General features: G+C 37.8%; 1 protein-coding gene across 3 annotated transcripts in view; it reads right to left on the reverse strand.

Annotated features, from left to right (window-relative positions):
* Positions 1-9,161: 9,161 nt before the first annotated feature.
* SLC22A15 (solute carrier family 22 member 15) overlaps positions 9,162-17,127 on the reverse strand; it is a 106,187-nt gene continuing 98,221 nt past the window's right edge. For 2 of the 3 annotated variants that reach the window (XR_013159193.1, XM_077119784.1), the window contains exons 11-12: positions 14,527-14,715; positions 9,162-14,218 (exon numbers count right to left, since the gene is read on the reverse strand). Coding sequence is in view for 1 of the 3 variants with exons in the window: in XM_077119784.1 (XP_076975899.1) it covers positions 14,129-14,218; positions 14,527-14,715 (279 nt within the window). In the remaining 2 variants the exon portion in view is untranslated. The remainder of the gene's footprint in view (positions 14,219-14,526; positions 14,716-17,127) is intronic. The other variant, XR_013159192.1, reaches the window with a different exon arrangement.

Consider the following 17,127-nt stretch of genomic DNA (forward strand, 5'->3'; position numbering starts at 1 on the left):
AGTTTCAAACATACAGTATTGAATAGAGATTATTCTACCTTTATGAGCTGGGATTTATATTAAAACATGGCTTTTCTTAGGGGGCATACTTCCTTTCAAACCAGCGCACATGCCAAGTGGCCCTCCTCTGGTCTTTCATCAACCCCACCTCCTTTTCTACTGTGTGCCATTCCACAACCTGGAGACTTAATTAGATGTTAAGTCTAATTAAAAGGCCTGGTCAGATTTACACCTCGAAACCAGGAAAAGCAGCTCCAGATGTTTATCACAACAGGAATTCTCCATAGCAGGGCCCCCTCCCCAGATATGAATAAAAACAGCACTTAACAGAATATATTTTTCTCTCTTCTCCAGTGTGAAGTGGGGCAAGTAGAACTGCCATCTGTTGATCTTAAAGTCCAGAGCAGTTTTCAGCCACCCTGGGAGAATTGCCATGATGGGTCTTTTTTCTTTGCTCTTTTGGATTGTACCATACAAGTAACAAAGAGATTATGTGCCCTTTCTGAACTCTTTATTCTGTGAAAGTAATAATGGGATAATTTGCTGAAAATTTTTCCCAAACTTTTGTTCCCATGATGCACCATTGTAGCAATTCATTCCACAGAAGGGCCTAAGCTCTCACCTCTGTCTGACCTTGAGGCTCTGCACAAGGAAGAGGTAAAGACTAAGGCAGAATTGTCAACTGCAAGACTGAACATTGACTATATGCCCCAACACACAACACATTTCCTTGGCAAAGGCTGAGAGACTTATTGAGTCTAGGCAGGTACGAACATCTCTGTCTAATCATTATCTGACCACTAAATAAAGGAGAAGAGACTTCAGTGGGCACACATAACAAAGAATACAGACTTTTCAGAATTAGTTTAGAAAATCCATTAAATAAATAACAACTACAAAGAACAGTAATAACAAGAGGGGTGAAACCTGATTTCTAGAGTTATCATGATATATTATTTAAATTAGTTTTAATTAAAAAAATTATAAGATATGCAAAGAAGCAATTATGACCCACAGAAAAAAAAAGTAATCCATAGAAACTGTCCTTGGGAAGCACTGATGTTGGACTTATTAGATAAAACCTTTAAATCAACTCTCTTAAATATGTTCAAAGAACTAAAGGAAACCATGTCTAAAGAACTAACGGACAGTATTGAAAATGATGCCTCACCAAGTAGAGAATGTCAACAAAGAGGTAAAATTATTTTTAAAAAGCAGAAAGAAATTCTGATGATGAAAGCTCACCCAAGGGAGTGTCATGAAACAAGAAGCCTGGATAGAAAGCTAGCAGATATTGCCATGTTCACCATGTGCCTTTCTAGGTGGGAGAGAAACCCTGAGTAACATCAGACTTCTTGAACCAAGGTATCTTTCTCTGAATGCCTTAAATTGGGCACTTTCGTAGCCTTGCTTTAATTTGGACATTTTCATGACCTTAGAACTGTAAACTTGCAACCTAATAAATTCCCTTTTTAAAAGCCATTCTGTTTCTGGCATATCGCATTCCAGCAGCTTGCAAACTAGAACAGATGTAAGCTATCAAAGCTGACTCAAGAAGAAGTAGAAAATAGAGAAATTCCAAATAACAAAGAAATTTAATTGGTGATCATAAACCTCCCACACAAAAAGCCCAGGATCAGATTGCTTCACAGGTGAATTCTCCCAAACATTTAAAGAACTAGTATCAATTCTTCTAGAATTCTTCCAAAAAATACAATAGGAGGAAACACTTCTCAATTTATTCTATGACATCAGTATTACTATGACACCAAAACCAGACAAAGACACCACACGTAAAGAAAACTGCATACAAATAACCTTTACGAGTGAAATGCAAAAATCCTCAAAAAATACCAGTAAATCAAATCCAATAACACACAAAAAGAATTAAAAACGTGACCAAAAAAAGACATTCCAGGAATACAAAGTCGGTTTAACATTGAAAAATCAATGAGTGTATACTGTGTCAAACTTTAGGGACACCCAAATCAATAGGCCATGCCCCCGATCCTGAGGCTTACTCATGTGAAGCTTATGTAGGTAGCAGAGAAGCTTAGACTACCTACAGGCATGCCTAAGAGTTACTTCTGGAGGACCTCTGTTGTTCCTCAGATGTGGCCTCAGTCTCTCCGAGCCCAACTCTGCAAGTGAAATCATTGCCCTCCCCACTATGTGGGACATGACATCCAGGGGTGAAAGCCTCCCTGGTGACGTGGAGATGACTCCCAGGGATGAATCCACCTGGCACTGTGGGATCAACAATTCCATCCTGACCAAAAGGGGGGAAAGAAGTGTAACTAATAAAGTATCAGTGGCAGAGAGAGTTCAAATAGAGTTGAGAGGCTACTCTGGAGGTTGCTCTTATGCAAGCTTCAGGTAGACCTTGCTACCTATCATAACCTGCCATCCCCCAACCAGGACCATTCTAGCCAATCCTAAAGAACACCTAGGGCAATATATAAGATTCCACAAGGGTTCCATGCACTAGGGTAACCTGCCAGAAACCTACAATCTCCAGATGGGTCCCTGGTCTAGGTAAGTCCTGAAACAGCCTCTCCAGAACATTTAGATAGTTTCATCTACCTACCCCATAATAGTGATAGTTCCTTCCAGTATGAAAAATTTAGAATTGCCATAGCCCAAATACCCCTAAAATGAGGGATGGAAAGATCAAAGGGGATGGTGGAGTTATACAGAGAAGACAATATTTAACAAATGTATATGAATGCTGAATCATTAAATTGATATCTCTTTTAGTCTCCAGTATTTTAGAGCAACTAGAAGTAAAAACCTAAAATTGTGGAATTGTAACCCATGTCAAACTCTGAAATACGTTCTACAACTAATTGTGGTATTGTGCTTTGAAATTTAGTTTTTTGCATACATTTTATTTTCCACAAAAAAAAAAGAAGGAAAAAATTCGATTGTGATGATAAAAAAAGTATTTAAGCCCTCTAGCCTCCTATATTCTGGAGCAGCCAGAAGGGAAAATATGAGAGGATCATATGGTAGCCCATGACAAACTCTGGGATACTTATGGAAGAGTGCTTTGAAAACTATTGCTTTTTTACTTCTTTGCTTTGTACATACGTTATACTATACAATAAAAAAAGTTAAAAATAAAAAAAGTCAATCAGTGTAATGCAGAATATTAATAAAATAAAGAAAAAGATGCCTGATGATCTTGATAGACACAGAAAAGCCTTTGATAAAAATCAACACTTTTCAAGGTAAAAAAACATTCAACAAACTAAGAATAAAAGGGAACAAACATCTTCAACCTTAATAAGGTCATCTATACAAATCTTACAGCTAATATAATATTTTATGGTAAAAGACTGAAAGCTTTCTCCCTAAGATCCCAAACAAAACAAAGATGTCCACTCTCACAACTTCTATTCAACATTGTACTGGAAGTTTTAACTAGGGCAATTAGGCAAGAAAGAGAAATAAAATCTAACTAGATTGAAAACAAAAGTAAAAAATCTCTATTTTCAGATGACATAATCATGTACATAGAAAATTCCAAAGAATACACACAATAACTCAGAACTAATAAACAAGTTCAGCAAGGTGGCTGGATACATGATCAACATAAAATAATCAATTATACTTCTATAAACTAGTAATGAACAATTCAAAATGTACTAAGAAAACCATTCAATTCACAATAGCATCATTAAGATAAAATACTTAGGGGGAATTTCAACAAAAGAAGTACAAGATGTACAATGAAAACTACAAAAAGCTGACAGAAATTAAAGAATACCTGAATAAATGAAAGACCATCTGTGTTCATGGAATGGAAGACATCCTCGTTTTAGCATGCCCATACTTCCCCAATTCTTCTTCAGATTCAACACAATCCTTATCAAAATTTTAAATATATATTTTTAAGAAACAGACAAGCTGATTCTAAAATTTACATGGAAATAGAGGCACAAAATAGTAAAACCAACCTTGAAAAAGAATAAAGAGAACTCACTAATTTTAAAACTGAGTAGAAAGCTACAATAATCAAGGTTGTGTGGTAATGTTATATCGACAGCCAAAGAACAATAGAATGTAAGTTGAAAGTCCGTAAATCAACACATTCACCTAAGGTAAACTGATTTCCAACAAGGGTAGGATAACAATTAATTGGGAAAGAGAAATCTTTTTAACAAATGGTGCTGGGACCACTGAATGTCCATAGCCAAAAAAACAGAATGTAGACCAAACTTCATACCATGTAAAAAGAATTAACTAAAAGTGGATCAATGACCTAAATGTAAGAGCTAAATCCATAAAACTATTAGGAGAAAACATAGGTATAAATCTTTGTGATCTTGGATTAGGCAGTGGTTTTCTGGATATCACACCTAAAGCTTAAGTAACCGAAGAAAAAGATAAATTGGGCTGCATTAAAATAAAAAACTTTTGTGCATCAAGGACATTATCAAGTAAGTGTGAAGACAACTCACAGAATGGAGAAAATATCTGCAAGATATATATTTGATAAGGACCTACTATCTAGAAATATATATATGTAAATATCCCAACTTGAAAATGGACAAAGATTTGAATAAAAATTTCACCAAAGAACATAAAAATGGCCAATAAGCATCTGAGAAAATATTCAACATCATTACATCATTAGGGAAATGCAAATACAAACCACCATGAGACACTGCATGACACCCATTAGGTTAGCTATAATAAAAAAAAAAAGAAAAAAAGGAAAATAACAAATGTTGGAAAGGATATGGAAAAATTGTATTGTTGGCAGGAATATAAAATTAACAGCTGCTATTGGAAAGTTTGTGGTGCCTCAAAAAAGTTAAACATAGAGTTATCAGATGACTCAGCAATTCTACTCCTAGATATATAACCAAAGTTACTGAAAACATGACTACAGAAAAACTCACACACAAAGTTGATAGCAGCATTTTCATAATAATTAAAAAGTGGAAACAACCCATGTCCATCAACAGACAAATGGATAAACAAAATATAGTTCATACATGCATTGGACTATTCTTCAGCCATTAAAAGGAATGAAGTTTGATACATGCTACAACATGGAGGAACCTTGAACATATTATGTTAATTTAAAGAAGCCAAACACAAAAGGCCACATATTGCATCCTTCCATTTATATGAAATATCCAGAATAGACAAATTCATAGGGTCAGAAGGCAGGTTGGTGGTTATTACATTATTCTCTCTCTCTTAAGACTCAGAGCATTGTGCAGCCAACGCCGCTTGACTTCCTCTTCCCAGGTCCCTTTTAGCACTCTAGAAGACACCACTCCCCAAATACCCCTGCTCCACACTTACTCTTCCAACCAAGTTTCAAAAGATTTGTCCAGGACTAGAGGAAGCAGTCTCTTATAAATCTTCCACCAAGAGGTTGTAGCTTCCCCAACTCCAAGATTCCTTAGAAAGCGGGGAAAGGCAGCAAAAGTCATTTCTGTACAGGAAATGGCATTAAAGATAGCAACAAGGAAGAGGGAAATGGTCTTATGAAAGTCGTATTTCCTCAGTTACATTTTTATTTGGCCAAAGGCATGGATTGGATGAAAATGTTATCTTGAAACATTCCACATCAATCTTATTTTGAAAAACGTATGGTACCTTGAGAGATCACATTTTAAAACACACTTTTTAATGTATGTATTAAATTCTTATTTAAAAATCTTTGGCCGTTCTTAAGTGGAACATTTATTGAAGCCCTACTACATGGTGGTTAGAATTTTATACACGTAAGTATCAGTAATTATCACGACAGTATAAAGCCTTGTTAACATTTCATTTTATAGATGATGCAAATGAGAATGAGAAACAAGTCTTCTTGATTCTAAAAGGATTATTTACAGTATATTGATATGATCAACTCTGAAGACTTCATAGGGTATTTAAAATGTCTTTGGGGGGTATTTTGAACCACTCCAAAGGTAACAGTCATCAAGCATCCAATGAAGAAGTTTACTACGGAATGAAAAAGAAAAATGGTGGCAGTGGGGAAAGCCTGGTTGTTTGGTCTGGGCTTTGAAATGTGGCTGACCTCCTAAGAGAAGACAATATTTGCCAGAGAAAATGTTAATGTGTCTCCTTTGCTGATAACAGAAAGCGTCCTCTTCTCAAACAATAGGTTTTAGCCATAGCTAAATTAGCATAATTAAGACTTAGGGTGAGGGTAGTTCAGAAGTTTTGTTACCCAGACTATCTTGAAACCTCCAGCAGAAATCGCACTTCTGAAATTATTCTTAAAAAAAATCCATTTCTGTAGGTTCTAATTTCACCAAGCCCTTTTCATCTTTGTGCGCTCCTTTCCCCACTCCTACTTCCCATATATCATTGGGTCAAGGACCCTGGAGGGCTCACAGTTTGATAAAACCATGTTGTACCTCACAACTCAAAGCCTACAATGCTGGGCACACAGAAAGTTCTGTTAACTTTTTCTTTTTCATAATGTACTTGGTGGAATGGCAGTTATTCACCCTTCCCAAGTGGATAATGAGAGCTATCCCAAGGGCTGAAGACTCTTACTGTCTTCTCTATGAGAGCAGAGATTCATCCCAATCAATAAGTCTTAATCTTGACAAGTTTCCCTATTATTGACTGAGGACACACGTATTGTTCCACTAATTTAATTCTGGAGAAAGAAAAAGACTATCAAAAAAAAAAAAAAAAAAAAAAAAGAATCCTTAACTCCAGAAGGAGCCTAATCAAAAAGTTGAGCCATGGCTTCACAGGGAATCTATCAGCATCTGTTCCTCTCTTCTTCTGGACTCCTGAAAGCCAGGGAGAAGTTGGATGCATTCTTAGTAGTTTTTGAGACAGAAATGTCCCCTCTTCTCTCCGATTAACTCAGTTCAGAGTGCATGGGCCGTGCTTGGCATAAGACAAAATGGGATCTAGACAGCACTTTTACTTACTACCTATGGCCTTGGGAAAGCTATTTAATATCCCCGAGCATCAATGTTTTCATCAGCAGAGCAGGGATTATAAAACCTACCTGAGAGAGCTGTGGGAATTAACTGCCATCATCAAACAATGCATGGAAAATAAGGACTGGTTAAAACTCAGTAACTCAAAAATCCAGGCAGTATGGGATAGTCTTTTAAGAAGTGACCTCTGAAGCCAGATGGCCTAGGTTTGAATCTGGGTTTTGCCAATTATTAATGTGACTTGGGCAAGTTTCGTAACCTAAGCTTCAGATTTCTCATCCATAAAATGGAACCAATAATATAAATTTCAGTTCTCTTCTAAGGATTAGATGTGCCAAGGCATACAAAGTGCTTAGAACAATGTTCTATGTATGCCAATTCTTTTAATCTAGCACCTACAATAGGATTTGGCACGTATGTACATGAATATTTGAGAAATATATTTTTCTTCTGTAGTGAAATAATCTCTTGAACACTGGACCCTCACGTGAGGAAATGTTTTTATCTTTTGTGCCATATCTTCCTAAGTATAAACTAAGCCATATGAGTGGTTTTGAAATGGCTGAAAGGAAATTAGAAGTCAGGCTATCACTCCATTTTGCATTTGGATGTCATTTTATGACACCTTTGCTCACTAAACTTATTGTTTCAGTCCTCTGCTTAACTCGCTCTAACACTTTATTCTGCATGATCGAATTAACATTAATGTTGTTCTTTGATGAATTTTTTTCCCCAAAATTCTCTACTGCTGTCCCAGGTCTTCAAACTTTTATGTGGTCATCCTTCCTCCTTTAAGCCTTGGCTCTTGATGGACTGGACTGAGAAAATCATAAGTCCTTTCATTGTAAGAAATCTATCTTTTCTGCTGTGTATTTGTTACGACATTGGTGAATCAATAATTATGGAAGCCTATAGTCTTAGGTCAACCGAATGCATTTTCTGGTCTTAAGATGTTTTGGAACCTACTAATCAATTAATAAGTAGCTTTTTCTGGAATATGGCAGGAGGGAGAAATACATACAATCAGCCTAAATGTCCAGCTTTCCCCTTAGGCTTTACTCTCAACTCCTTCCTCTGACACAGCAATTTTGGCCAAAGATGACCTATATTGTAGTCAACATATGAAAGCCAGCTTCCAAGTTACCTGGCAAATAGACAAATCTAGATATTTATCCAATATCCTAATAAGAATTTTTTTTTTATGTGCTCAGCCTTCATGTGTCTGGAACCAAACTGACAGCTTTTCTGAGTGTTTTATATGTTAAGCTTTTGTTAGATGACTTATTTTAAGACTTGAATGTTATAACATTGATGGTTGTGCCAAAAATTCCTTCAAATAATACCTTCAAAGGGGAGGATGCCTCTGTATGTGGACAGGGAGATGTTAGTTTTTTGAAAACAGATAATCAAATTCATTGTTCTACAGGCCAGGGCTGAATGGTACTTGGGTAATTATTTAAGAACAATCCTTCTTTGTTTATTTCCATTAAGGGGTCACTTCTCTCTTGAATGTCTTCTAATCCTAATTCTAACCATGTAGAAAATGGTAAGATTAGATACAAAGTTAATGTGTCATTTGGATTTCTCTCTTAAACTATAAGTATCTTTCTCAGAGCTAAATAACTCATAGACTTCTTCTCAAATTGCTTTTGGAGAGAACGTCCCTTTTAATTACATTAATACAGACAGGCCAGTTAAACCAATCTTGACTTCCTTGTATCTAGGTATTCATTCATTCAAAAACTTAATGAATGCCTACCATTTTCCAGACACTTTACTAGTTCTTAGAGTTATTAAGATGAAACAGAATCCTTGCTTGCTTTTGAGTTCAACATAGCAAGAGTTCATATGGAAGAGTGGTGGGAGGGTTATTCATACATTTCTTCAAAAATATTTGAGTACCTGTCAAACACTGAGTTCAGTGCAATAGGCTGGAATGTAGTGGAAAACAAAAAAGACATGACCTTGTTTCCACAGAGCTTACGGCCTAGTAGTGGAGACATCATCATTTATTAAATTACTCAATAAATACTATAATGGAAGAATAAAGGATGCTTTATGAGCACATAATGAAGGGCAAGTTTGAAGATAACTTTGAAGGAAATAAATGAAAGCTAATGATAGACTTGATCTTGATAGGGCAACTGCTGGTAAATGGTAAAAAGGTACCCTGGCAAATTGTTAAGATACCACTTCCACATTGAATAAAATGATACAAAGATCATGAGGTTCAAATTCATTTGCAAGCAGTTTATTTTTTCACACGTTAAGTGACACTATGTCTCAGGAGGAGACTTCAGGCTTAGCCAACTGGGTCAACAGGATCAATAGTAAATGTAGATCTGGTGCTGTTAGAATATGGTTTGGACGCTCCAAGGGATGACAAAATTATTCCATTCAACTTACAACATACTCTGATGATGCCATCAGATCTCGTCTATTAGGATCATTTAAGGACACATACTGAGACACCTGTGGTAGGCTGAATAATGGCCCCCAAAGATATCTATCTCCTCATCTCTGGGACTTGTGAATGTTACCTTACACGGTAAAAGGGACTTTTTTTGCAGATATGATGAAGTTCAGAATCTTGAGATGGGGAGATGATCCTGGATTACTCAGGTGGGCTTGATGTAATCACAAGGGTCCTTATAAGAGGAGGCAGGAGATGGGAGTTAGAAGACAATGGGACAACAGAACCAGAGACTGGAATGATGTTGCCAGGAGCCAAGGAATGCTGCAGCCTGGAGAAGGTGGAAGAGGTAAGGAAGAGACTTTCCCTGGAAGCTTCCAGAAGGAACCAGCCCTGCAGAATCCCTGATTTTAGCCCTTTAAGACTCATTTTGGGCTTTCACCTCCAGAACTATAAAAAAATTAATCTGTATTATCCAAAGCTAAATTCGTGGTTTATTTGCTATAGCAGCAACAGGAAACTAATACAATACTCTATTGCTAATGTACACTAAAAAAGGTCCATGGAAGTATTCTTTATAGAGTTGGGCATTTCCTAACCATTGGTCCTTTCTGCTGCCCTTCTTCCTGAAAAAAGCAAAGCACTCTTCACTCCCCTCATCCCCATTGCTCAAAGGACCCATATAGAGGAAACTACAGTGGAAAAATTAAGTACAACAAAGAATTTGGGAAGAATATTATTTGAGAGTGAACCACTGCTCTATCCTGATTTTCTGCTCTATAAATTTCAGAATTAAGTCTTCCAATCTACCATGTTGCATTAGAAGCATTACAAACAATAATTCCATTTCAAGTCGCTGCTTTTCTATTTTGTATTCTCAAGAAAATGAGGAAGAAAAATATGTAAAACTTTGAAGCCTTTGCAGATTATAATCAATTTTTGTTTCCTAAAAAAAGGAACATCAGTGTGGTGTGATGTAGTTGTCAGATTACTGGTGTGTCTTCAGTACTCAATATCTCTGCTAACACAGCCTCAGAAAACCCAAATGCCTCCTCCATTGTGAATTCCTGCAGAAAAAAAACAGGTGCATGAGAAGTAGGGCCTTCATTTCACTTCCATCTTTCAAATTCTGTCTGCATCTGACTGACTGAAACTAAATTGCACTAGAAGCCTAGCTGTAAGGGAGTTTGGGAAGATGAACCTATTAGCTTTGAACTACAAGAAGGAGCAGGGGGTTTAAAGCTGTGGGTTGCAAGTGAGTCTTGAAATTGATTTAGTGGGTCACAAATAGCATTTTTAAAGATAAAATAGAACAGTATATAAGTTGTCAGTGTGCCTAGCAAGAATAGCTAAGTATTGCTTCATGAAAGTTATATAGAAGTATGCATATGTACAGACACATACATATGGAGGGGAGGGGGGGAGAGGGGAGAGGGAGGGAAAGCGGGGGGGGGGGGAGAGAGAGAGAGAGAGAGATTTCTTACTGTGGGTCATGATCAAGAAAGTTTGAAGGCCAAGACAAAAGAGTGTGAACAGCTGTTGTATGCCATACTTTATTAAGGACATTTCTTTGAATTCCTAGTCTGGTAATAAGTTTTATTTTGAATGGGTATTTATTTAATTTAGTCAAATAATCTTTATGCATCTATTGAGGTAACCACATCTTTCTCCTTTAATGCATTATATCAAATGGATTTCAAAAAAAAAGATCATCTTTATATTTTTTTCTTTCTAAAAACATTTTCAGAATTATCTTTTGTGCCTGCATCTCTCAATTTCGTTATACGTTCTGACCCACATGCCTCCCATAATCTCTAACAGGTACTATATTTATCCAATTCACCAAAGATGCTGCTATACCTCCTGACAAATTCTGTAAGAACAAAAATAAAAGGCCTGTGCTTTGCGTTCCTCTATTAAATTTACAAAAAGCCCAAATATCTATATTTTTTTATTTTTCAAAAAATGTAACCCTTTATGGATACTTTTCTGCGTTAAGAACCAGTGACCAGAAAGGGATTTGTGATGGAGTGAGTCCTTATAGATAGCCATATTTTAATTCTGATATAATACTGTTTCAATATGAAATTGTCACGAATATAAATCTACAATAAGAATCTTCATCAATTTGATCTCCATAAAAATACCTATCCTGCCCCCCCAAGCTTTCAATTGCTTGTCTGTTTTATTCTGTTTATTTGCTTGTTTTTAAATACTAAAGAATGTCTATATTGCTAAAAAGCAGCCAAATAATAAATATAAGAATTTTCATAGGTTTATGACTATGACTTGTAAAATCAGGGAACTGTAACACAGGTGCTTGCAACAAACTGATGTGGTCCCAAGATTCTAACAAGCAAGGAGGTGCTGACCTTCGGAAATGCTGAGGTTTCTTATGTGTCTTACATTTTTCTCGTTGCCTTTCAGGAGAAAAGAACTTTAACTTTACAAACAATAAACAATAGAAATAGATACATTTTACATATCATCTGCACAAACAAAATATGTCACTTATCATATCTTTTCAATAATCCAATCAATGCAATTACGCACAGGCACACGTTTTTTACAATCAATATTCTTCAACAGTTACAACAAAAAAGAAAAAATCTGTTTTTATAAAGACAGTAAAAAGAAAGAATAGTAACCATTAAACTTCATAAGGGGACCATCTAAAAAGGAACAAAATTTAGTGACATTTCTGACACAAGCAACTGATGGCCAGCCCAGCCTTACTAAGCAATATGTGCTCAAACTTTGTCTCTCCCTCCATTGTTTCATAGCATAGCTGTGAAATGATGGGACCCATGAAGAGAAGTGACTGGACCCTAATTTATATAGCCAGAGGCAGAGGGAAACCTGGTGCCAATGGAGAGAAAGACCCCCAATTGGTTATCAATTGGAACAAACCCATAACACTTGTGTTCTTCGGGTGTTGGGGCTGCGGGTAGTAGATTTTTTTCCTTCTATTTTCTAAATTTTCTATAATGGTATATATTACTTTTGGAATCAATCAAAAAATTATATACATGTTAGGTTAATGTTTTACTTTTAATGCCTGAACACTGAAGAAGAACTTCTAAGTGTCCTCGTAAGTTCTCCCTCTCCTCCTCTCCTGCTGGTGAGAGACTCTCGTTTCTAGGGAAAGCCAACCAGGATTGCACAGTTTTGGGGTTTGGGCCAGGTGTGCCCAGGGCTAGCAAGGATGCTACCGAGAGGGGTTCCATGACTTCCCTGAAGTCTGGAAACTGTCATATTCTTCAGCTCCTCACTGTGTTAGGGCAGTATTATTGGGCACAGAAGAGAAGTAACCCATAGGAGAGGTGGCCCCTGTCTATGAAAAGTCTGATAAGAATAAAGGACACAAAAATACTTCAACAAAGTCAAAGATACAGACTGAGAGAGGGTAAACCAAGAAGTCACTGTGGAAGAGAACAGGACAGTACTTGGAGTTAACGGAGGTGATGGCTCCAAGATCACCAGAAGCAGCGACAGTGATGGCTTCTCTTTACCCCAGTGCATTCTCTTTTTCTCTAAGACATTAATGGAAATGCAATTCTGAAAACACGGAAACTGTCCTAGCTGGGGACATGATGACCTAAAGCGATGCTGCCTAACTGAGTGAGCCCAGATTAATGCTCCTATTTGAGATAACATGCAAGTTTCAGGGTACACATATTTTCAACATGTGACTTTAGGAAACTAAGTATGATACTGATTTACGGGAAAGTTGGTAGTACTTTTTGAAAAATCTACACCTCCTATGAATTTACTGTGCCTTCCATTCTCACTGCATAGGCAGGATGATCTAGGACCAGAAGAGTTGTTTTACACGTTCTTAAATGTTATCCAAGGCCCTCATTGTGCGAAACTGAAAACAAAATAAGCCAAAAATTCATGCAAGAGAATTTTCTTTTCTTCCTCAGAAACTGCACCTTTTTTTTTTTTAACATTCAAATGCTCAACATGCCACTTTTTAGCTGCCCTCCATTTTTATGAAGCTTACTGAGCACGATCTTGAGTTATTGCTGGTACCAGAATCTCAGATGGATGTTTTTCTGGAGGTGCGTACAAGTGGGAACTAAAGAGATTAAACAATTTGAGTATCAAAGGGAGCTATACCTCTGACTCTAGAGAAACTGCTTTGGTAATGTCGGCTTTTACTAGTCAGACATCTACAGAACTAATGGCACAAATAGCTCATGGTGACCATGAGGCTGGGAACCAAGCTGAGAATTAGAATTTTATCAGTTCAGGTAAAGCCGGAGGACCTTGGGCCACACAAAGGCTCTTTCAGTGCACTTCCGCTGATACAGAACGGAAATCCTACCCACCTCCAAAGATTCTTGGTTAGGAGTAGATGTCAAATATGGTATAGAGATTCAGTCATAAGAATGGCTTATCTTATCCCATTAAAATAGTGAGAAATTTTCAATATCTGCTTCTAGGTCATGATGAAAGAAAAGTAACATGACCAAATTTCTACAAACAGATCTGCCTACCACTCTGCGATATGGATTAGAGCTGTTTGCCAGAGGCCAGGATTCAGAGCCAAACCTGAACTTCGGATAAATTAACAGCAGATCCTTCAATGCGGTGACTGTCATCTCATGAAATCTCATCTCCAACTTTTTTTGTGCCTTAAAAAATCATTCCATGCTGAGTACCTCCTATGTAATTTTGAGTCTGTCTTTCTTCAGTTTGTAAGTTTCAAGGGAGATTCTGCCTTAGCCACAGGCATAAAAGATGATCCTTTGATTCTGAGAAGAAATCTGAGGACTCTTCACTTGATCATTTGCGTCTCTTCATCTGCATCATAAAACTCCTCTTCTTCCTCACTCTCGCTACCTAAGGTGCCCTCCTTGTCTGCAGACTAAATCAGGGAAAGAGAAAAGAGTGAAATGATGCCATGACATTTCCAAAAATGAAAATTATTATCTAGCTAGTCAACCAACAAATGTATTTTTATGACAACCATTCCACTAAGAATTAGCCTCTAATGGGTTCAAGAAAACAAATGAATCATCTCTTCTTTATTTCTCTGATGTCAGCTGTTATTAGATCCCGACTTTGTTTTTTGACAGTTTTTCTCTGTTCTATTTCATGTTACCAGAGCATTCATTTTTTAAAAACTAATCATCCAAGTAGTGATGTGAATGATGAAGAAAAATATCTCCATACCTGTGGGATATCCAAGGTCTGTAAACACAATGTTTCCTCCCCTAGCCTCCGGTAGGAGTACATCTGAAGGTCAGAGAACGTCTCTAACAATGGACTGTTAAGGGTTTCTGGCAATAATAAACTCAGGAGGCCAGATGTCAGGCCAGTGGTCCCAAAGACAATGAAAGGTAAAGACCACTGCACATATTTCTGCAAAGATAGGGAGCAGCATGGAAACAAAAAAATCAGTATTAGTTTCCGCAAAAGATTACATCAGCAGTCTCAAGACTGAAGAATTGTCTTTTCTGGCCTTCCTACTATAACCCACTATAAACAATTTTTCTTTCCACATAGAGAATTGTCCTGGGAAATCACTGATTAATTCCTCAGGCATGTAGAGAGGGAAGTGACCACTGGCACGAGGCTCTGAAGCAGGAGGCTGTTTTATACACGAGGGGAGAGGAGGACAGGGCTGTATCTGAGCAGCTTTTAACACAGCCTCTGCTCTTCACATAGGAGACATCCCAGAACATTTGATGATAATGAACTTTAAAAAGTTCTTATCTGGAATCAGCCAGACAATCCCACAAAGCCTTGCTGAACTGCTTAACACCAGAACTGAGATGCATAGGATTAAAGGTATAAAACACTGGAAAGAAAAGGGAAAGCATAGAGAACTCTACCACCTATACACGGTGTGAAAATTAGTTCAATTGAACACAACCTACAAGTCATTGCTTCAAAGCATCAAAACGTGTGCTCAGAATCATTTCAACCTTTTCTTTAAATACACGGGGTTCCAAGATATCACAGAACACATTCCCCGTCGGATGCTGCTTTGGAGCCTTTCTAAGAATGACTAACACTCCTGAATTCGTGCCCAGGAGAGGCTCTGCTTCAGGGTCTTCGGGTTTGGTGTCCAGTGTTCGCAAGTGATTATACGTGGGACCACTTTTACTTTAGGATTCCTCTTCAGATAATTTTTTCCTGATTTTTTCAAAACTGAAGAGAAGATGGAGAAGGAGGAAGATGACAGGGAAGGACAGATGGAGGCTGGGGGGAAAGGAAGGGAAAGGAGAAGGAGAGTAAGGGGATGGGGGCGATGGGGGTGGGGGGGGTGTCTCACCTCTAGCCAGCACATCCAGCACAGTGGATGTGTTGCTGAATTAAGGGGAAAACAACCCTTTTACCTCTTCTAAGCTTAGCAGAATCAACACAGACACATTACTCAGTGTTGAAATTTTCTAGGAAAGTCATCCAAAAAGGGATATCTTTATAATACGCCTTTTCCTTGCTCAATTGTATTAATATTGTACACATTTTATAGAACGAAATATGATATTAAATATGATTCCTTCATAAGAAGGGTCTTGTGACCTAAAATTAAGCCTGAAACATGGAGACAGATACCCGGAAAAGGAAGCACTGAATACTGCACCCCAAAATGAAGGGACGTGGTGGCATTCCTCAACACCCCTGTATGAGGAGGTTTGGGAGCGAGGCAGCAGTGAATAGGTGTCTACACTGCAGGCTCATAGGTGCAACACAAGAGGAAATACACCCGGGGAAGAGGATCTAGTCACCCTTCACTGAATCTTGGCTGGTCACAGATCAGACCAAGGAGAGAAATGTATAGGAGGCTCCATGGCTTGATGGTTTTTAGGGCATTTAGTCCATCCCCCTTTCTTTTGACTTTAAAATTAGGAAAATAGCAAAAAATATTAACAAATATACTGCCAACTATGCTTCTCTTCTAAATAGGTTTTGGGGAAGGTATTCAATCTGTTTCTGCCACATTTCTCATCTTTAACCCAGGGGTAACAACAGTACCCATCCCACATGGGTTTCATGAAGATTGCAGGAGATGATATACGTAAAGCGGTCAGCACTGAGCCCAGAACACAGTTGTGCTGGTTTGAAAGGATGTATGTACCCTATAAAAGCCATGTTTTAATCCTAATCCATTTTGTAAAGGCAGCCATTTCTTCCAATCTCTATTCAGTATTGTACGTTTGAAACTGTAATTAGACCATCTCCCTGGAGATGTGACTTAATCAAGAGTGGTTGTTAAACTGGATTAGGTGATGACATGTCTCCACCCATTTGGGTGGGTCTTGATTAGTTTCTAAAGTCCTATAAAAGAGGAAAAACTTTGGAGAATGAGAGATTCAGAGAGAGCAGAGCAGAACGACATGGCCACAAGAAAAAGAGTCCACCAGCCAGTGATCTTTGGAGATGAAGAAGGAAAATGCCTTCCGGGGAGCTTCATGAAACAGGAAGCCAGGAGAATAAGCTAGCAGATGATGCCGTGTTTGCCATGTGTCCTTCCAGAAGAGAAACTCTGACTGTGTTAGCCATGTGCCCTTCCACTTGAGAGAGAAACTCTGAACTTCATGGGCCTTCTTGAACCAAGGTATCTTTCCCTGGATGCCTTTGATTGGACATTTCTATAGACTTGTATGGACATTTTCTCGGCCTAAGAACTGTAAACCAGCAACTTATTCAACTCCCCTTTTTAAAAATCATTCTGCTTCTGGTATATTGCATTCTGGCAGCTAGCAAGCTAGAACAGATTTTGGTACTTAAGGAGTGGGGTGCTGCTGCAGTTTGCAAATACCAAAC

Source organism: Tamandua tetradactyla, chromosome 11, assembly GCF_023851605.1.
Source record: "Tamandua tetradactyla isolate mTamTet1 chromosome 11, mTamTet1.pri, whole genome shotgun sequence".
In the NCBI taxonomy this organism is placed as follows: domain Eukaryota; kingdom Metazoa; phylum Chordata; class Mammalia; order Pilosa; family Myrmecophagidae; genus Tamandua; species Tamandua tetradactyla.